Source organism: Ictalurus furcatus, chromosome 25 (assembly GCF_023375685.1).
Source record: "Ictalurus furcatus strain D&B chromosome 25, Billie_1.0, whole genome shotgun sequence".
Classification (NCBI taxonomy): Eukaryota; Metazoa; Chordata; class Actinopteri; order Siluriformes; family Ictaluridae; genus Ictalurus; species Ictalurus furcatus.
Genome location: NC_071279.1, coordinates 13,172,833 through 13,195,747, shown reverse-complemented (window position 1 = coordinate 13,195,747; position 22,915 = coordinate 13,172,833). Strand labels below are relative to the sequence as shown.

The 22,915-nt window shown below is 41.5% G+C and overlaps 1 protein-coding gene across 9 annotated transcripts in view; it reads right to left on the bottom strand.

Moving 5' to 3' along the window:
• The window catches only part of pde4dip (phosphodiesterase 4D interacting protein), an 80,025-nt gene that overhangs the window by 33,488 nt on the left and 23,622 nt on the right, over positions 1–22,915 (bottom strand). For 5 of the 9 annotated variants that reach the window (XM_053614799.1, XM_053614804.1, XM_053614807.1 and 2 more), the window contains exons 1-12: positions 10,789–14,088; positions 9,195–9,332; positions 8,888–9,007; positions 7,019–7,111; positions 6,411–6,620; positions 6,154–6,312; positions 5,840–5,944; positions 5,614–5,751; positions 5,333–5,512; positions 4,023–4,217; positions 2,784–3,050; positions 1,485–1,551 (exon numbers count right to left, since the gene is read on the bottom strand). In XM_053614799.1, the coding sequence (XP_053470774.1) occupies positions 1,485–1,551; positions 2,784–3,050; positions 4,023–4,217; positions 5,333–5,512; positions 5,614–5,751; positions 5,840–5,944; positions 6,154–6,312; positions 6,411–6,620; positions 7,019–7,111; positions 8,888–9,007; positions 9,195–9,332; positions 10,789–12,015 (2,899 nt within the window). In that variant the 5' untranslated portion in view covers positions 12,016–14,088. Of the gene's footprint in view, positions 1–1,484; positions 1,552–2,783; positions 3,051–4,022; positions 4,218–5,332; positions 5,513–5,613; positions 5,752–5,839; positions 5,945–6,153; positions 6,313–6,410; positions 6,621–7,018; positions 7,112–8,887; positions 9,008–9,194; positions 9,333–10,788; positions 14,090–16,640; positions 16,695–19,117; positions 19,275–19,365; positions 19,509–19,745; positions 19,852–22,915 lie in introns of those variants that run through there. The other 4 variants (XM_053614808.1, XM_053614806.1, XM_053614802.1 and 1 more) reach the window with 3 other exon arrangements.

The following is a 22,915-nucleotide window of genomic DNA, read 5'->3' as shown; positions in this document are numbered from 1 at the left end:
GCCAAAAGTATCTGGACACCTTACCATCACTTCCATGTGTGGTTCTTCCCCAAACTGTAACCACAAAGTTGAAAGCATAGAATGTATAGAACGTCTTTGTATGCTGTAGCTTTACAGTTTCCCTTCACTGCTTTCCAACTAAGAGGCCCAAACCTGTTCCAGCATGATGATACCCTGTTCAGAAAGCGAGCTCCATGAAGACATGGTGTGTTAATGTTGTACTGGAAGAACTCGAGTGTCCTGACCTCAACCCCACTGAACACCTTTGGGATGAACTGGAACGCCGACTGTACCTTAGACCTCCTCAACTAACATCAGCGTCTGTCCTCACTAATGATCTTATAGCTGAATGAGCACAAATCCCCACAGCCATGCTGTTGGGGGGGGGGACTAAGGCACGTACGAGTGTTACGGTCAGATGTCCACAAACTTTTGCCCATACAGTGTGTGTATGTGTGTGTGTATATAGGGAGAAAAAAAGTTCAGGTAAGGATTTCAAAATAGATTTCGCACCTTTGGTCCATTTATGATAAAAATCACAGATATTTATTACAATGCCTGTTTTCAGTTTATGCTGGGAAAAAGGTCAAAGTAGACGTAAGATGGTTTTCTCAAAACGTGACTTAAAAGATGAGCAAGTGTACACAGATGTGATTTTTCCGAATGACAAAAGTCGTATCACAAAGCAGAGCCACGGGTATTGAATACATTAGTATTAAAACGTTGATTTCTAACACAGAAACAATTTTCCTTTGTATGAAAAGTTCTTCGCCCCGTAAATGATTCACAGTCAGACATGCACACAACAACAGTTTCTGTTATTTCACATGCACAAGCTCACGCCAGGTACCAGTCACTACATTAAAGGCTGAATCTGACTAATACACAAGTTCACAAACAAGTTTTAAAAGAATGTTACGTTCATACGTCACGTCTAAGTTGCTCGTTTGTACAGCTCTCCTCATTACAAGGCTGGATCGTTAGAATAATGAATCACCAACGATAGTTCGGTGATGATTGCAAAAATCCACACTATTAATTTCATACTATGAAACTATATAACTCACTGCTCATACTGAATAATAACTGAGAAACAAAATGGAGTACATTTGAATGTAGCCCTATAATTCTATACTTGAGTAAATGTGAAATAAATATACAACTTGAAAAATGACTGCAACATAAAGGACAACAGATTTACATTAATAAATAAAATAAAAAATCATTTAAGTCCATGAATATTCAATGTATCAAAGATCACGTCGTGCAAAATTAAACGTGTGCTAGGCATCATCGCCATAAACATTTACATAACAACAGTTATTCAGGTTAGTTATGCAAGGAATCTCAGAACATGCGTCACGTGTCGTCTTTGCAGCGTATATAACGACTACAAACTATCGAGGCAGGATAACATACAATCACTGGAAAATGTAAGTATAGGAGATGTTATAGCCCAAACTGGTGAGTGTCCTCATGCCCACCTCCGGTATCAGTGTATGAGCTGGCTGCCTGCTCCGTCTCCATGGATACCGGATGCTTGGGTTTACTCTGTTAAAGAAAGATGAACAAACATGCAGCATAGTGTAGAGGTCCAAGCCGTACATGATATGTTTATCTGTTCAGATGTGGACATTTATTGGCTAGGTCATCGGGGAAGTGTGCAGACCAGGACTATGTTTTGGTTGCTTGGAGACCAGTATACATAATAATGTATAACCGGGTAATTAGATAGTTTAGTGTGTTTATACACAACAAACAAGTATACCCATAATCTTTATCCACTCATTAAGAAAACAGTTTATCTCCCCTATTTGTTCTCGCCAATTCCCACCCACTAGCTATCACATGACAACGACCAACACCAGTTAGTGGGGGAAATACTTTCTTCCTCCAAGACACATGAAGCCATCTTTTCAAACTGCAGGGCAGCGCAAGACACTCAGAGGAAAGTGTTAATCACCCTCTTCTGCATACATGAGCTCACAGAAGCCACAATTGTCTAGTGCCTCTCTGATTGACAGAAGAGAGAGAGAGAGAGAGAGAGAGAGAGAGAGAGAGAGAAACAAGATCCCTAGCACCCATGGTCCAATTTTGCTCTCTAGACTCCTGGCCACCGGATGGCTGTGGCATCGTCCGTATTTCGAACTCACGATCTCTCGACAATAGAGCAATCACTTTTCAGGAGTCCTGATAAAGTTTCTTTTTAATGCAGAATATTGCATTTGCAACCTTGACAAAAAAGTTACGAAACCCCTGGCCAGTGTTTTGAGCTCTAGTGTGCTCTCCTCATATTGCAAGTCAAATTATTTGGATATAATATTTACATTTTTAGAATTTGATCTTATTTCAAAATACGGTCGTTGGTCGTTGTCATGTGATAACTAGTGGGTGGGAATTGGCGAGAACAAACTGGGGAGATAAACTGTTTTCTTATGAGTGGATGAAGATTATGGGTATACTTGTTTGTTGTGTACAAACGCACTTAACTGTCTAATTACCCGGTTATACGAGCCGCTTGTCCACGGCTAATTATTTGTCCACTCCTGTATATTGTCTAATAATTAAATATATATATGTCATCATGTAGGTAGTTAATTGAATAATACTGACTTTCTAATTTTGGGAATGGGGACTGTGTTTACACTGTGGTTCTCCGATCATAGTCCCAGCTCCTTGTGTTTACTCCTAGGGATAATACTTTTCGGTTTGAACCTTAACTGTACTGGCCTCTAAGTGCTATGTGGTTATAGGCAGGTACTGGATTAGATGCCAGTGCTGACCGTGTGGTTCAAAGTGCCCAGATGTGCAGTCTGGGCCTGGAGCTGCTCCTGGTTGTTTGCTAAGGTGGAGCGCAGGATGGACAGCTCCCTCCGTGCCTCCCGCTCTTTGGTAAGCACCAGCTGAAGCTCCTCCTGAAGGATCTGTGCATCTTCAGGGGGTTTTAATGTACTCAGTGATCTGCTTCCTGCTGACACAATCTGCCTGCACAGCTCCTGTAGGCGCTCCGTCTGCTCCGACATCACCTGACCCGCACGCTCTGCTGAATCCTGGGAAATGGAGTGAAGGTTCAGGGAGCATCATCTGAATGTACCTCTACAGTCTTATGCTTAACCTTTAGGTCTGTTTTGGGATATGTTCGTTCTCATTTCTCTAAGAAAATGTATTTTTTTTATTGAAGTACATGATTGTGTACTTGAAATGTGTAAAAATGATATTTATGAACATGAATATGGTTTATTGTGAGATACCATGGACATACATATATTATATATACTTTCAAGTACCACTGTATGTATATATATACACACACGTGCATATATATATATATATATATATATATATATATATATATATATATATATATATATATATATATATATTCTTTTTTTTTGCTTTCTCCAACATTTTCTCCAGTGTTTTCCTTTCTCATTTAAACCAAAAAGTTGTATTTTGGTCTCACCTATCCACAAAACATTTTTCTAATAGTCTTCTGGCTTGTCCACGTGATCTTTAGCAAACTGCAGACGGGCAGCAGCGTTCTTTTTGGAGAGCAGTGACTTTCCCCTTACAACCCTTCCATGTACACCATTGTTGTTCAGTGTTCTCCTGATGGTGGACTCGTGAACATTAACATTAGCCAATGTGAGAGAGGCCTTTAGTTGCTTAGAAGTTCATTTGTGACCTTTGAGGGCTATTACAGATCAGACGTTGATAGATCCCTGTTCTTTAAATAAAACAGAGAGCTCACTGATTGTCATCCCATTGATTGAAAACACCTGACTCTAATTTGACCTTCAGATTAACTGCTAATCCTAGAGATTCACATACTTTTTCCACTCACAGATATGTAATATTGGATCATTTTCCCTCAATAAATAAATGACCAAGTATAATATTTTTGATTCATTTGTTTAGTTGGGTTTTCTTTGTCTACTTTCAGGACTGATGATGTTTTAAGTCTTTTTTTTCCCCCCATGCTATTACAATTCTAAAACAAGAAGTCTATGATGGTGTATCACCTTGATATACTGCTCCCTGGTGCGGATGGCATTAAGCAGCTCCTGGATGTGTGTGTTGTGCTCCTGTGTCTGTCGGCTGTTCTCCGCCAGAAGCTCCTGGAAAAGATGCTCCTTCATCTGCAGCCGACCTTTCAGTTTCTCCACGACCTCACTGGAGCTCAGTGGCACCTTACTGAGGAGAGCAGCTGTTAACTCCTGCAAGAGAAAATGAGAGACAATTACTCCAATAACTAAGAAAGCACACATACACACACACACTGGCCGTCCCAGCAAATTCAGCCCAAGAGCAGAACATCTGATGCAAAAGGAAGTCTCCAAGAACCCCAAAATTTTAATCACTGGATCTAATAGTAAGTCTTGCAACTGTTGGTGTCAAAGTGCATGCTCCTACAATCAGAAAGAGACTGCACATATTTGACCTGCATGGGAGGCGTGCCAGGAAAAAGCCTTTGCTGTCTAAAAGGAACATTAGAACAAGACTACAGTTTGTCAATGAGCATATAGGCAAAGACCAGGCCTTTTGGAATAATGTGCTCTGGACAGACGAATCAAAGATAGAGTTTTTGGCCACGGTAACAGCTGACATGTTTGTCGCAGGCCAAAGACAGCTTTTCATGAGAAGCACCTCATACCACCTGTGAAGCACGGTGGTGGAAACGTTATGGTTTGGGGTTGCTTCGCTTCCTGAGGGACTGGACAGCTTTCATTCATTGATTCAGCTGTGAATTCTGCATCATATCAAAGAGTGCTTGAAGATAATGCGAGGCCACCTGTCCGAAATTTGAAGTTGAACTGAAAGTGGATCTTTCAACAGGATAATGATCCTAAGCACACTAACAAATCCACCAAGGAACGGCTCAAAAAGAAGAAATGGAGGGTTATGGAACGGCCTAGTCAAAGCCCAGATTTGAATCCCACTGAAATGTTGCGGGGGGATTTGAAACGGGCAGGAGATGCAAGAAAACCCTCAAACATGGAAGAGTGGTCAAAAATTCCAGCAAGCCTGGTGGACAATTATGCCAAACGCCTACAGGGGGCAATGTCAGCTTCTGAGGCAAAGGGTGTACTTACTTTTTCCACAGAAGATCTATTAATCTATTAATATTTCTGTTGAATAAATGATTGAAAAAGCTAATTTTCCTCGTGGGTTTGTCCAAGTATATCAACTTTATTAATAGACACTGTTTCAAAGAGGATCAAATGTTTGCTCGTCCAAATATGTCAAAAAAAGCAGACAATTTCCATGGGGTGTATTTATTTTTTCACATTACTGTATATATTGTTGAGATTGAAATAAATCCAGTCTTTACCTCAGCCTCTTTAGTGCGTGTGTGTAGTGTTGTCTGGAGCTGGCTGATGAGTGTGTCTCTCTCTCTCATGCTGCGCATGTGTCTGTCCTCACACTCACGCTGGACACGCTGACTGCCTCTCCACGCTTCACTCACCTGCTCCAGCTCTACAGATTTACCTCGAACCAACACCTCCAAACTCTAATTCAAAACAAAACAAACATATAGCACATTGACACACTACTGTATATAGTTAAATCTGTGTACACAAGAGTGTGTGTGTGTGCGTGTGTTAATAATACCATAATGGTCTCCTCGTTGTTGGACAGCACACAGCGCAGTTTCTGCAGGTCCCTCTCTTTCTCTCGGAGGAGCAGCTGCAGCTTGCGCACCTCGGCCTCCTTCTGCTCCACACACACAAATCTCTCGTCTACCGCACGCTTGAGAAAAGGACACGTTTTTATTATTTTGTCACCCGGACTAGCAGAAAACCGTCATTAACCTGTATGTTTGTGCGCAGGCGTATACCTCCAGGGCTCGGTCTCTCTCCTGAATGCGCAGCTTGAGCTTGTGGACGAGGATGTCTCTGTTTCCGGCTGGTTCTTTCTGCCCATCCAACAGTTCAGTGTAGTCCTGCGAACGATTTGTAGAATTAAGACGCATAAATCGTTCCTCAACAGTGCACGCGTGAATAAAATTGGGTTATAGCTAGCCATCTTATGTTCCCTACAAAATCCCATCACACATATATTCTGCTGACTTTTACTCATCCCTGACAAACAAACCAGTGAGAAAACAAGTCCAATCTGACTACTGCTTAGTTATGCCTAACGTGTGCTCACATGTAGCAGATGCTCTTTGTGCTGCAGCCTGGTCTTCAGCTCCCTGATGGTTCTCTCTCTGTCCTCCACCTCTCTCTCCTTGTCTCCCTCTCCCTCCTTCCACTTCTCTTCCATCTGCTCTAGGTCCGAGCGCACTCTCTGCAGAGCCGCAAGCAGCTCCTATGGGTGAATGACAAATTCCTTTAATCTTACACACACACACACACACACACACACACACACACACACACAGATAACTTTGCTTTTTCAGTCCTCGCCTGATTGTGTTTCTTGGATTCCCGGCGATGGTGCTGCACCTCCTGGAGATCGGCGAGGAGGTACTGGTTGGCACGTGCCAGCTCATCCTCTCTTCTCTGGGCCTGGCGCTGGGCTCTTTGGACGCTCTGCAGCTCCAGCTGGGTTGAAAATAAAGAGGCCTGAAGCTCTGACAGCTCAGCCTGCAGTGGACTAGGTGCTGTAGTGGACGTCTGCGCACACACACACACACACACACACATCTAAAGTGTTTCTCAGAAGACACTTGTCTTTGGTGATACGGGTGTGTATGAGAAGATATATGAGACTTTATTGGTCACATATACATTACAGCAGAGTGAAATTCTTTTCTTCGCATACCCCAGCATGTTAGGGGTCAGAGTGCAGGGTCAGCCATGATACAGCGCCCGTGGAGCAGAGAGGGTTACGGGCCTTGCTCAAGGGCCCAACAGTGGCAGTGCTGAGGCTTGAGACCTTCAGATCAGTAACCCAGATCCTTAACCGCTAAGCCACTACTGCCCCCTTTTTATGTTATTTTTATTTATTTATTTATTTATTTATTTATAATGCAAGTGTACATCAGTGTATGGAAGTGTATGGAACTTCTCACCTGCAATTTCTGCAGCTGGTGTTGCTGATTCTGCTGCTTCAGAGAAATCAAAAGCTTCTTCTGCTCCTCTATGAGCTGCTGGAAGTCAGCAATCTAGGCCACAAGAAAACAAAAACCCTCCCGTTAAAATATTACGCTGAAATTCACACAGACTGATTTTCCTTAAAGAAACTGCAAATTTGGTGCGAAGTGCTTGTCTGGGTTTACATGGGCCTCCTGTCAGTCTTTTTTTTTACAGACACGCCCCGATGCCTCTTCACTCCACTCGCTCCCATCTCAGTCTGTTCGGGACGGAAAACATGGCGGAATCTGGTAAGCATCCAGTGCAGCCAGTGGTATCGTTTATCCAAGATGGAGTCATTTCGTACTGGCAAATCGATTATAGGGCACGAAGTTGTACACAGAATTAACGACGTTCCTCCCAGACTTGTATGAAACAATCTGTATAAAGCACTGAACTGTTTGAGTAGCTGGTTTTACATAACAAATAAAAGAGATACATTTTTATTACGTAGTTTTGCTTAGGATGAAACACCTTCGTAGAAACGTACATAATGAATGCACGTAGATAACGGAATCAAACTCCTGAGCAGCTAACACGGCTAGAGATACAGTGCTAACACCAGTAATGAAGGGCAGCTGAAAATCTCATGGGCGCTCATTAGAAAAAAAAAAAACAGGACAGCGTAGGCACTCTTGACCGTTCTCGTAAATCAGTACGAGCCGAAATAACTTATAACTTGGTCGGCTAATTGGCTGAGCTCATGGACATGGGAGGGAACGGGACGCAGGCTGGCGAATGGAAAAAAATGGTGGCACGAATATCAGAAGAGAAAAAAACAACAGGAATGAATTAAACCTGACTAACAAATGGAAAAAATTGGAATTGGACTTATATGGAAATACATTTAAAGAGATGTGATTGTATTTTTTGTTAGGATTATACTACATTCTTTTTGCTAGAATTATACTATATTTATATCTTATTATGTTCATTATATTTGTCATGTAAGTGAAAAACTTAATAATAAAGTAATAAATAAAATTTTTTTTAAAAGTCTGCAGTTTTGTGTGTCATATTTTAGCTATCTATTTCTTCCTGTAAAGTCTTTTTAAAAAATATATATTTTATATATATATATATATATATATAAGAAAAATATCATTTTAAAGTTCAGCAGTTTTTAAAGTGCACCTATTATGGTTTCGAAACGTGCCTAATTTTGTTTTAAAGCTCTCATACAAAAGATTTACATGCATCCAAGATCAAAAAACACTTTAATGTGCTCATAATTTGAACTGCAGTATTACCTTTTTTCCCCCCAGTGTCACAAACGACTCATTAAATGATCCGTTCTAAATGATTCACTCTAATCTCCTCCTTTCAGAGAGCATACTCTGCTCCGTATGGTCAGATGTCCCAGTCTGTTGTGATTGGTCTACCGCTGTCAGCCAATGAAGACCAGAGGCGGGGCTTTTTGTTACAAACCTACGTAGGTTAGTACAGGAAGTAAGTCTGGAATCACTAACGACTCGTTTCAGCAGTTCAGAATCGGTTCCTTCTTTTGGGAGTCAATAACTCTGTATGCCCTGCGCTTTGATTTTTGAAACTTTGCAGACTTTTTACATTCACAAACAGCTCTATAACACACTACATGAAAGGTAATATCTGAAAAACCATAACAGGTGCACTTAAAAAAAAACATATTCGATGGATATCACTAATGGCTGATACTTAAGGTTTTAGTGTAGATATCTCACGTATCCTTTTTTTTTTTGGTACTACTGTATTAACTTCAGTGAAGTCACCTCCATCTGGTCCAGTTCAGTAGATAACAGAAGAGAAACAAATTGTGGAGGTGAACACACCTCATTGTCCTTGGTGCTCAGAGAGTTGTTTAGAGTCTGGATAGTCCTCTCCTGTCCTTGTGCTGTCTCCCGGAAAGACAACAGCTCACACTCCATACTTTCGAGTCGCTGCTGCAGTTCCTGCACACACATCCATGTACACAATATATATCTATATCAGGAAAAGCTGACATTTATACATCCTGTGCTTCCTTAGATACCAAAACACCATGGAAACACCATGGCCCTTACACCCTTAATAATAACTTAACAATAACTTAATAACGACTTATTTGACCTTAATAAAGCAGAATGACATGGTTTGTACCTTGTTGTTTGCTTCACTCTCTCTGATCTTAGTCTGGAGAGACTGGACCTGTAGCTGGGCCTTGTGTAGTTCAGTCACACACTGACCAGCTGCATTTTCATACTGCACCAGCTGAACCTGCTGCTCCGCAATGAGCTTCTGATGAGCACGCACACACACACACACACACACACACACACGTTATTTCATGTACCTTTGAACGTTATTGTCATATTTCCTAATGAATGTTCAAAATATATTTTCTGAGACACATGTAGACACGTATTCTCCACAATACCCAGTCTGTATTAGGGCGATATGACAAAAAAAAGAAATAATAAAAAAAATCATATCACAATATTTCAAGCTATTTCTCTGATCGATGACATATAGGTATGAATATATATAATTCTTATATAAATACTTCCAGCAAAAACAGGAATGCTGCATTATTTTATTTATTTTTTTTTAAACAAAAAACTTTTGAATAAAAATGTTGATGATACTTTCATTTGATGTGGACAAAATTAATGAATACTAAAAAAAATTCACGTGTAAGAATGTTTATAGCGTTAATTTGACGACTTGAAAGATGGTAGAAATACTTCACCGAGTCTGTTTCCAAAGTTATTGTTTAAAAAAAAAGTAAAACATTTAAAACATTATAAATAGACAGCAGGATATCTCAGAAACATGTATGTTTACACTGCGCTTTGCTAACGCTAAGCTGATCTAGTCACTCTCTACCCTTTCGACAGGAAGTCCCGATTTTCCTGGACGACACGTCATTCATTTCCTTATTCTCAGTGTGAATCTATCTGTGCTTACTTTCACTCCTCTTCCTCTGTCTCAGGCTACGCAGCTCCATAAATTCATAACGTTTTCCTGCATCACAAAAGTCTTTTGTATTTCCTGTGCATAAATTTGCCTAATGGTGGTCCATTGCGTTTCATCTATATTTCAGACAGCAAAGACGAAAGGTTATGTTTTCTCCCGAAGGAGGAACAGTGTAAGGGATCTTGTCTTGCCCTGCCTGCTGTGATGTTAATGGACAGGCCAGTCTAGGGCCACAGAGCTAGTACGAACACTGGAGCTTGAATGACTAACACAGTATTAATTGCTGCCTGCTGCTTTATCACCACTGTACCACTGCAGTGATCTAAGACCAATGCGTTACCATGGTGATGTTGAGGCAAAAGGCAATATTATAAGCTTTACTACTTTAGTAAACACTTCTGGAGTGTGTGTGCGTGTGTGTGTGTGTGTGTGTGTGTGTGTGTGTGTGTGCATTTAAAGACCCAACAAGGGAAATCTCCTCTGAGGACTGGCTTGTAGTAGTAAGCATTGCATTGTTGCCTACAACAACAGTTGTCATGGCAGTGGACATGTTGCTAAGAGAATGCTGTGTGATCAAAGGATTAGGAAACATAGCCAAGAGGCTTCTCCAGACACATAAATGTGTAAATATGTTCACAGTCCACCGGCAAAGGATAACAATATGTCACAGGACGTGCTCTTTTACACTGCTTCCTAATCAAGCAGATATGAAGTTGAAATATAATCATGAGCATCGCGCTAAATATTAGTTGCTTTGTGGTTAGATTTTCTCAGCTACCTCGTGGAAGCCCAGAGGCCCACATGGAACATAATCATCCAGCCAAAGTGCCTCGATCTCAGCCAGGTCGAGCTGCAGATCCTGCTGGATGCTGAGAGGAACCATATCAGCCGGCTGGAGAGAGAAAGGACAGTCCGTTGTTGCCTGAGGGACCTGGTGCATGGCTACAGGCTTGATTGGTACAGGCAGCCGGCTGCCTCGAAAAACCCGGACTGGACGCCACTCAAAGCTTTTGACCAGGCTGAGAGCCAGCTCCACTCCTGTTTTGAGGCTCTGTTCTGCACTGGACCTCTGGGTCAAGACCTTCTCATCCTCCATCTGTTCCTGCAGGAGGTCTGAATGGACTAGTGAGCAGCAGGGCTGACTGGCGTCACCTGTAGCGTCCAGTGACTCGATCGATGTTGCCGGACTGAGACTGACGTTTTCCTCCTCAGCGGTTTCTGCAGTCTGACTGATCTCTGTCAGACTTGATGACTGAGCGGCTGGCTCCTGAGGTTCTGATTCAGGGCATGTCTCTTCTGTGCTGGCCAGATTGCTAACAGAGTAGCGGGTTGAGGGTCCACATGAGGTGCTTCTGCCCACCTTCCGGGGCACTTTGCAGATGGCTTCGTAGTCAGAGTCAGCCACTCGCAATGTGGTGCATCCCCTGCACTTCCTGGAGCGCTGCGCCGTGCCAGCTTCTGATCCAGCATGGCACTGGTGGTGGTGGTGGTGGTGTTGGTAGTGGTGATGTGCAGTGTGTTGTTGATGTGTCCCTGTTGCACGTTCCTTTGAATCATGCTCAGCCCAGCACTCGTAGACAGAGTACGTCAGGTCCTCTTCTAACAGACAGCTGTACTTGGAATCACATGGGGTGGCTGTGTCGATGGAGGAAGCCTCCGCCGGGGTTTCAGAATCAATTTCTTCTGGATTGTTTTTGCGGTAGAGTCCGCCTATGCACTGTCGAAGCCGCTCTTTCTCCAGCAGGAGCTTTTGCATTCGCTCGATGGACAGCGCCTCGACACGGGCGATCACAGTGTCGAAGCGGTACATGCGGTCCAGCATGAAGGCACACTTACTGCAGGCAAACTCTCTGCGGCCGTCCCGGGACAGCTGCCTGCCCAGAGCGTGCGACAGCAGTACCTGCAGACTCAGCTTGGCTGTCGGGTTGAAGATCCATCGGCGCTGGTTACCGTACAGCTCCCGTGCACAAATACGGCACAAGTCCTTCGTTTTGGAGTCCAGCATTTTAACTTCTGCTAGACGTTGGGGGTCCCGTCTAACCTGTATAAGGCTATAATAAAACAATCAGGAATTTAATCATAAAAATAAAAAAAAATCTCAATAGGACAGGACCCAAGCCATAAATTAGAGCTTGTATACAACTAAAATATTTCACTCTGACATTTCAGTTTAGGCAAATCCAAATGTCATAGTTCCTCCATAAACATGCGGATGAGCATGTCCATCACATCTGCACCCAAGAGAAGCAAATCTCAATGTCCTTCTCAAATACTTTCTTGATGTCATTTATGTTGTCTTGATGTTGATGTCTTCTTACCACACCTTCATATTCAGAGAGCAAGCTCACCATGTCAGGTCCTTCCCCACATCACCCTCAGTGCCAGGTTTCACCCTCCCACACTCAAAACCAAAATATATCATCTCTCCAAAAAACAAAAAAACGACATAAATCCCAGCAGAAGTCTCCCATAAAGCGGTTTCTTCACAATGCAACCTCAAATCTTAACAGCGACTCCCAATATGACCGAGTTCCTCTCTGAATGGTCATCCCCAGTGATGTGGCAATGCAGCAGAGAAGCCAGAAAAGCGGACTGTACCATTTCACACAAAAAAGGGGGGACACACGTTCTTTCGGTTTTCTTTATTAACAGAAAAACTCGTTTATAATAAGGGTTGTCGTGCACATTTTATACGCGGTAGTATAGTTTATAACTTGGTTCATTCGTATTTTTATTTTTTATACACGTTTAAAAGCATTGTGTGTATGTGTTTGTTGTGATTTTCCCCTCCGCGGGGAAAATAACCACGCCGAAACCGTTAGCCTGTCATCAACACAGACAGAGCAGCCGTGCATCCGAGTGACGCTGTCTAATCCAGAGAACCATGACGTCATGGTCGTGTTAGTGTTACAAATCGTAATTTTATTGAGGGTTTGAACAGTTAAAGGCTTGAACCTGTATGCTTTTGAGCATGCAAGCTCTTGGCTTATTTTCTCCTAACAGAGAAGTGAAAGTGCTGCTTTGTCATGGCTTTTGATATGACAAGCACCCACATGTGATCTCAAGCTTACTTCATTAAAGTGATAGTTCACCCCAAAAATGTCAATTCTGTCATCAATTACTCCTAATCCATAAGACGTGCATTCATCTTCAGAACACAAATGAAGACTTTTTTTTTATGAAACCTGGGAAATTTCTGTCCCTCCATTTTACAGTACAGTAACCAAAACGTTCAAGCTTCAAAAAGTTCATTAAGGCATCGTAAAAGTAATCCATTTGACTCCGGTGGTTTAATCCTAGTTTTTTGAGGTGATACGAATGCTTTGTGTGTGCAAAAAATAAAAAAAAAACAACCTCAAATTAAGACTTATTCACAAAATAATGTTACATCCGCATAGATCACGCGTGTCGTGTTGTCATCCATTCTCGTGATACTACAGGGCCCGGAAGCGTTGCACTGTTTACAGTAGAGAACGACGGACGCTGTACACAAGCTGAGTCACATAAAACAGGGATCTCCAATCGTTTTTACTGCACGGACCGGTTGAAATCGTCAAATTATGTCCTCATATCAACTGCATGCGACAACAAACTAAAACAAAATATTACAACTCACCATAACAGTCAGTGGGAGCACTGAGCTTATTTCCTTGCAATAATATGGTCCCAACAAGGAGGGATGGGTGACAGTGAGACTCGAAGTATGTTGCAAATGTCCAGTCTGCTCCGTAACTTTGGTGTAATGGCTGTCAGTGCAGAAAAACCCTTAGTTTTCGCTTTGATTCAGAAGACTGCAAGGGAGGATGTCTGAAACATACTTTTCAACCCGCCGTCATTTGCGATCTCAATGAGTTGATGCTCTTCATGCACTGAGATGGATGATTCGCAGGGTACATTTGCAAAATGGGTCATGGATCCATTCCTTTGAAATTCTTGGATCAGTTGCATGTGGGAAGTAACGCTCAAATTCAGTTGATAGCAAAGCTGATGTGATTGCAGGCCAGCTGGGAGAAAGAAGGCCCAGGTTCTTTCTTTCCCTCGTTTGGTCTTTTCTTACCTCCTCCACTAAAGAAACTTTCATGCGATGTTTGTTTCACACTCATGTTATTATTAGCTGGACCTGAACGTGTGGAACCAATGTTTTCTGAAATCACGCCTATGTAAATTTGGATAGTGACTCTTAAAAAGGGAAACACACAATAAATAATACAGTGGCATCACATATAGCCGAGGCATTTTTTCGTTCTTATGACCCGGTAGCAACTCTTCCAGGGCCCGGTACTGGGCCGCTACCCAGTGCTTGGGGGCCGTTGACATAGAACAATCTTTGTAATAAAGATGTCTGCAGATTTCAACATACAGGAGGACTTGCTTTTTTTTTTTGTCCGCTCTCACATCAACACAACACGCATGTGTCGTGGTTCTCCCGTGAACGTGTCTGAGATCTACGCAGAAGTGAAGATATTTTGTGAATAAAGACTATTTTTGTGTGCACACAAAGCATTCGTATCAGTTCATAAAATTTAATTACTTTTATGATGCCTTTATGAACTTATTTGGAGCTTGAAAGTTTTGGTTACTTGGACTGTAAATGGAAGGACAAAAATTTCATTAAAGATTTCATTAAAATGAGTTCCTCTGTGTTCTGAAAATGAAAGAAAGTCTTATGGGTTCGGAACCACATGAAGGTGAGTAATTGATGACAGAATTTTCATTTTTGGGTGAACTATCCTTTTAAAGCACAGGCTCCTAACCCTGGTGCTGGAGAACACCCTGTTCTACACATTTTAGCGTTTTCCCTGCTCTCTCTCTCTCTCTCTCTCTCTCTCTCTCTGTCTCTCTCTCTCTCTCACACACACACACACACACATCTCAAGAAGGGCTGTGAATTAGCTGATTAGTTGAATCGTTCATTCTTTCACTCATCTTCATTAACTGCTTCATCTTGGTCAGCATCACAGTGGATCCGAAGCTTTTCCCAGGAACGCTTAGTGTAAAGTAGAAACACACATCTATCGCACACACATTCACACTCAGGGGCAATATCGCATAGCCAGTTTACCCACTATCATGTTTTTGGGAGAACCTGGAGGAAACCCACATAGACACAGGGAGAACATGACAGTAACCTGAGCTCAGGATTAAACCAGGAACCTGAAGCTGTGAGACTGCTATGGCACTGCACCAGTGGGAAAACACTCAAATGTACAGGACCAGTATTGGAAACCTGTGTCCTAAACCAAATATTGATGACATGGTCACATGACAGGTTTTGTGGTTTAAAACAAAAATCCTTCATGAAACCTCAGAGATGGAAACTGCAGTAAGCATTACCATCACAATGTCTGGGGGGGAAAATAGGACCGGTTCATTCAGGGAAATGTTCCTGTCTGTTAAATCAGTCCAGCAGACCAGAGGTCTATATTTAACCACCACTTTTATATAGTTTATATCTGTCTCCATTAGGAGAATGAGTGCAGTTCATGCTTTCTTCATTACACAAATGACTTCTCCAGCAGCACTGATACTTTTGCTAACATGCAGAACACAAATACATTTCTGACAAAACAAGCACATGGCCATATGAATCATATTATCCACTGAATACAGAGAGCTATTCTTTTGTATTTGGGAAAAGTTTGGACATTTAGGAGGTTTGTTTGGTGTCACTATGTGAATTTATCACCCAAAGTGCCTCTGGGTATTAGGCAAAAGAGACAGGACGCCATAACAGTGCTCCCCCATAAACAAGCCCTAATCATAAAACTATTTATCCTAATCAGCAAATGCATCAAGTGCATTTTTTTTTAACTAACATGATCTCACTGTTTATTGCTTCAGTTCACAGAAAAAGCAAAGAGTCGGAGAAACTCACTGGCCGTTTCAGCTGCCTACCGTTTCTTCTCTAGTGCCCAAATTCAAAAGACCAAGCAAGTGAGACCACAATGTTTGAAAAGCAATAAAAAAAATTGCTGACAAAACATTACAAATGATACACACAGGTCACATAAATATTTAACATGAACGCTACATCGGCCTAGATTAATGATCACTTTTACACTGGCTCTCTCTGTGGAAAATTATTTTATTTAGGAAAAGAATTTGGGTATTTTTATAAAGAGATGACATTGGGTTCTGCAGGCAGTTTAAAGTGGCACTCCATTTAACTGACCTCATGCACAGGGGTAGATTCTCAAAAACACAAATATACAAGAAAACAAATACAAATAAAGACAAATGTGAATCGCTTGGTATTTTATGGGCTTGAATTTGTGTGTGTGTGCGTGTGTGTGTGTGTGTGTGTGTGTGTGTGTGTGTGTGTGTGTGTGTGTGTGTGTGGTTTCCAAAACCTGCAGCATCATCAATCACTTATAAAACAAGTCCACTAGATGTCACTCTCTCACTGCCCATTAACTACAACAACAACAACAACAACAACATATTATTATTAATAATAATAATAATAATAATAATAATAATAATACAAAACCAAATCATATAGGCAAATGACTCAATACTTACAGTAAGACCAACTCATCATACATGCTCTTGTGTGGATAAATAAATACTAGATAGATAGATAGATAGATAGATAGATTGATTGATTGATTGATTGATTCCAGTTCTGACCTGCATTTCAAGTTGCTTGACATTTTTCCCATACTCCAATTTGTCCTTGAGAATCTGTTAAAAGATTGGTGAAAATTTGCTTATTGATATAAATGAGAGGGATAAAGCATCCTGGCAGAGAACTGCACTGTATAGTCATATTATTTATACACTTTATATTTACTCATAGGAATAGGTGCATATGTCATTTGAAAACAGAGACACTGTACATATTTATAATTTCATCTGTGGAAAAAAACCCCCATTGCAGTAGGCTATGTATGCTATGGTGCTTATTGACACACATACAGTGTGTGTGTGTGTGTGTGTGTGTGTGTGTGTGTGTGTTTATAAATACATGCAGATATCTGAGCCGTTGCAGCCATTTGGTAAAAGTTGAATGATGTTGTGCACTGGCCTGTAATCACACTGAACAAACCACACTACATTCGAGTTTTATTTGGATCCTGAACCAGAAATCATTTACACATAAATAACACACACACTGCACATTTAACATTGTGTCAGTGACAAATATTTTCTTTCAACTGACTTTTGGTTTTCACATTTGTTTTTGTCCAAAAGACATAGAACGATGACATACAGCCGGGCCCATAAGTATTGAGACAGCGACACAGTTTTGATCATTTTGCCGCTGTACACCACCACAATGGCTTTGAAATGAAGCAATCGAGTGTAAACGTCCAGCTTTCATTCAAGGGGTTTAACAAAACTATTGAATGAACTGTTTAGGATTTACAGGCATTATTTACAGAGTCCCTTGCAGGCTCAAAAGTCTTTAAACAAACTAACATCATTATAAATGTTAGGATTATTTTTAATACTTGGATGCAAATCCATGGATGTCATCATATGCTGAGTTTCCTCCCTTGAGATGCTTTGCCAGGCTTTTAATGCAGCTGCGTTCAGTTGCTGCTTGTTTGTGGGTCTTTCTGTCTTCAGTTTTGTCTTCAGTAAGTGAAAAGCAGCTCAATTGAGTTGAGGTCATCAGACATTTAAGAACATTTAATTTCTTTGCCTAAAGAAGCCCTTGGGTTGCTTTCACGGTATGTCAATTTGTTTATTTATGTTAATGAAACACTGAACTGCTTGTAGGTTTTTCCTTTATTCTTTTGGTTCATTGAGGTCCACAGAAGGGACAATGCTCGCAACTTACGTGGTACTCAGGTGGTAGAGCGGATTGTCCACTAATCGTAGGGTTGGCGGTTCGATTCCCAGCCCACGTGACTCCACATACCGAAGTGTCCTTGGGCAAGACACTGAACCCCAAGTTTCTCCCGATGGCAAGCTAACGCCTTGCATGGCAGCTCTACTAGCACTGATGTGTGAGTATGGGTGAATGAGACACAGTGTAAAGCACTTTGGATAAAAGCGCTATATAAGTGCAGACTACCTACCATTTTTGAGTCATTATCCATCTGTACAGTGAAATCTGCATTCATCTACTTTAGTTGTCTTCCGTGGTCTTCCAGGCCTTTTGGTGTTGCTGAGCGCACCAGTGCATTCCTTCTTTTTAAGAATGTACCAAATTGTTGATTTGGCCACTCCTAAAGTTTCTGCTCTCTCTCTCTCTCTGATAGATCTGTTTTGTTTTTTTCAGCATAATAATGGCATCCTTCACTTGCATCAACACCTCAATGGGCTTCATATTGAGAGTTCCCATGAACAGCTACCAAATGCAAATTCAACACTTGGAATCGACTCCAGACCATTTATCTCCTTAATTTGTCATGAAACAACGAGAAAACAGGCCACAGCTGGCCATGAAACTGCTTATCAGTCGATTGTCCAATTACTTTTGAGCCTGTGAAGATTGAGGGTGGGGTGGGGTTAGGGGGATATGTCTATAATTCCTAAACGTTTAATGCAATATTTTTGTTAAACCCCTTGAATTACTGCTGAAAGTCTACACTTCGGTCGCATCTTGGTTGCTTCACTGTGGTGGTGTACAGCGGCAAAATGATGATTTTGCCGTCGTGGACCTGACTGTATATACTCACTGTCCACTGAAATTGTGGACCTGATTGTATATTCTCACTGTCCACTTATCCAATCAGATATTTCACGAGGCAGCAGCACAACATATAAACTAATACAGATCCATTTCAAGAGCTTTAGTTAATATTCAAATCAAACATCAGAATGGGGGAAAATGTGATCCCAGCGACTTTGGCATGGTTGTTATTATTATTTCAGAAACTGTCTCACAGGCGGAAACGCTTCATTGATGACAGAGGTTAGAAAACTTCTTGGAAAAATACCAGGACATGTTTCTTTACCCAAATCTTTAGCTGTTAACTGAAGCTCTTGACCTGTATCTGCATGATTTGATGCACTGCACTGCTGCCATGCATTGATTGGATAATTGCATGAATCTGCAGGTGTACAGGCGTTCCTAAAAAAGTGGCTGTATTTTTTATTTTGTTTCTTTATGTGGCTATACTGTAGTATTTCAGCTATGTAAGTTGCCAGCATACCTTTGCATCCTTGTCTTTCTCCTGAAGCGACTTGTTCACGACCTGCAGCTCTTCCTCCAGCTGAGTTACTCTGTGAGTAAGCATGTCCTTCTCTTCATTCAGAGATGTTACTTCCTCCTCTTTACTGACCACAGCCTCGGTTAATGTCTGAATCCGCCTGCGAGCGCAGATGCATAGATTTACATGTGCATACGGTATACCGACGCTAGATCTGCCTTTTCACATGACTCTGACTTGTGTTTGCTTACCTCTCTTTTTCAGCCAGAATTTCCTCCTGTGTGTCTTTAGTCTCCATCACCGTCATGCGGTTCTCCAGATCCACACAGCGCTGGGACTCCGAGGCAGCCAACGAAGCCATTTTTTCAGCTTCACTTCGAGCAAGCTTAGCATCCTGATGGCCAGATCATAAAAGCAGTCAGTAAGTCCTTCTGTAAATGTAATGCACTTTATGGAAGGAGAAGACAAGGATAGATGTTTTAATATCTCCAAAAATATAATACTGATTAAAGACCAGTTTGGGCAGCAGGTTACTAAGAGCTAAAGATATAATATATAAAATAAACAAACTTTGAATGTCTTAAATATGGATGTAATTGTTAAAAAAAGGTTTAAAAACAGCTGGATATACCTCCTGCAACAGCTGGATCTTGTTCTCAAGGACCTCCTGAATGTGGGAGATCTCCTGCTGCCTCTCCTCATCAGCTCCATCCTGATTAGGCGGTGTCTTTGTTGTGCTTTGGGGGCAAAGAATAAAATGAACTTTAGGGAGCGTTGTTGTGAAAGAAGTGTGACTTTGTATTAGACTCAGGAAAGCACAATAAATTTGTGAAAGTGAAAAAAATCAGGCAATGAATCATCCCTGACTTCTAAATGTATACTACACAATTGTATAATAGTATGGTGGCTGAGTGGCTAGCATGTTTCCCTTGCACCCACAGGGTTGGGGGATTGAATCCCACCTCTACCCTGTGTGTGTGTGTGTGTGTGTGTGTGTGTGTGTGTGTGTGTGTGTGTGTGTAGTTTTCATGTTCTGCCCGAGCTCCGAGGGTTTCCTCCGGGTACTCCGGTTTCCTCCTCCAGTCCAAAGACATGTGTTGTATCATGACTGGCATTTCCAAATTGTCTGTAGTGTGTGAATGGGTGTGTGAGTGTGTGAGTGTGCCCTGTAATGGGTTGGTACCCCGTCCAGGAGTCGCCTGCCTTGTGCCCCAAGTTCCCAGGCTCCCTGTGACCCAGTGTAGGATAAGCAGTACAGAAAATGGATGGATGGATGGACAATTGAATATTTGTATAATTAGACCTTTAAGATTATATTCTATTCACGTCCATGGTGGAGAGAGAGAGAGAGAGAGAGAGAGAGAGAGAGAGACTGTTTCTCATTGGCCTACACCACTTGGGCTGTTTCTCCAGACTTGCTGCTGTTTGCTCCTAACAACCACCACAGTTCTGACCCTATAGTACCAACCTGTTTGACTGGACATATAGTACCAAACCAGCCACTATTTCCGAAAGAATAGTGCTCTATAAGTGAACGTGACCACAGCTGAGAAAATGAGATCAGAAATAAACCTTCGTTTTCGCACTTAGGTCTAACAGAAACACCTCTGCATGAATTCTGATGTTTGGCAAGAACAGCATTACCATCAGTTGAATTCAATTCAATTTGATTTGTATAGCGGTTTTAACAATGGACATTGTCTCAAAGCATCTTTAAAGAAACATATGAACACAGGATACAGATTTTAAGTGTGTGAATTTATATCTATTGAGCGAGCCGGTGGCGACGGTGGCGAGGAAAAACTCCCTAAGATGATATGAGGAAGAAACCTTGAGAGGAACCAGACTCAGAAGGAACCCGCCCTCATCTGGGTAACAGCAGATAGTGTGAAAGTAAAAGAAAGTTCATTATAGTTTTTATATGAAGTCTGTTTTGTTGCACTAATCCACTGTTCACTAAAGGAGACCTGAGTGCAGAACTGCATGTGGTAATTGCAGTCCCAAGGCCATAGTAGCAGCCATAGTCCCAGCAACCACAGCGAGAATGTCCATGTGGAATTGACATCCAAAACCATTTCCATGGTACTTTAAGCGGTAGCATCCTAAGCAATCTCCAGGCTGTAGTCTCCAGTTGATGAGAGCTCCATCCAGAGGTAGGGCATCAGGATGGATCAGGCAGGTCCGGAGAGCAGAAAGGATCAGGATCACTGACATCTCCATAAAATCATGTGTGGCTCGATAGTAGGCGTGCAAAATGCAGCGATCGATAGAATTGTGACTTAGCACTTTTACAGCACTTTATATCATAATGATGTCACATCATGTGAGGCTAAACAAGGAAGGTCATTGAAAAGTGCTCATGTTAAGTCCCTAAAACCTACCTGTATGTGCAAGTCATTTCCTAAAACACAGTCACTAGGGCTCTGACAACATATGAGCAGCTTGGCTGTGTGGTTAGACACTGGACAAGGTCAGCGTTCCGTACAGTTGTTTGTGTGTGTATGTGTGTGTGTGTGTGCGTGTGCATGTGTGTGTGTGTGTTCATGTGGGAGAGTTTTCAAATAGCGTCCCTCAACGAAATATCACTCAGGCAACTGTTGGATCGTGTGCAAGCTTCCACTTCACTGCAGAAGTGTCTGATGAAAGTCTGGCAGTTATCCTGTGGCCTTTTGTATCAGTTCATCAGCAGTGTCAAAAGTGTGTGTGTGTGTGTGTGTTTGCTCAAGAGTCTCACTTTATTCAAGGGTGCCAAGTAACATTGCACCCACATGTAAATAACTATAGGAATATTCCATGTAGTAAACAAAAAAAAAGCATAATCATTAAAAATACCTCCAAAATAAGACAGGTATGTATAAAGCATTCATATATGCCTCATATGGTGTGAATAAATCCCTAACACGTTGGGATGTGCTGTTCTAGAAGAATCAGGTGAAAAACAGATCAGGTGGTGTCACGTGGCCTGACATGGCACTATTGTGCTCAGAATTGTGCTGTTACTGAAAATGAATCGACACTTTTCACTTTTTTCCACAATCGAGAGTTCGACAGTACTGTACTGCAGGGAAATGCACCAGTTCTATACAGTACTTTTACTGTTTCAGATAATAACGCATTGTTAAAAGTGTATTTATTTCTAATGTGAAAATATATTCTAGTGCATAACAATGTGGTACAAAACTAATAGGTGACAATGCACTAAGTGCAGTAAATAAAGTGTATACTGACAGTGACATTGCACCAAGTGCAGTAAATAAAGTGTATACTGACAGTGACATTGCACCAAGTGCAGTAAATAAAGTGTATACTGACAGTGACATTGCACCAAGTGCAGTAAATAAAGTGTATACTGACAGTGACATTGCACCAAGTGCAGTAAATAAAGTGTATACTGACAGTGACATTGCACCAAGTGCAGTAAATAAAGTGTATACTGACAGTGACATTGCACCAAGTGCAGTAAATAAAGTGTATACTGACAGTGACATTGCACCAAGTGCAGTAAATAAAGTGTATACTGACAGTGACATTGCACCAAGTGCAGTAAATAAAGTGTATACTGACAGTGACATTGCACCAAGTGCAGTAAATAAAGTGTATACTGACAGTGACATTGCACCAAGTGCAGTAAATAAAGTGTATACTGACAGTGACATTGCACCAAGTGCAGTAAATAAAGTGTATACTGACAGTGACATTGCACCAAGTGCAGTAAATAAAGTGTATACTGACAGTGACATTGCACCAAGTGCAGTAAATAAAGTGTATACTGACAGTGACATTGCACCAAGTGCAGTAAAT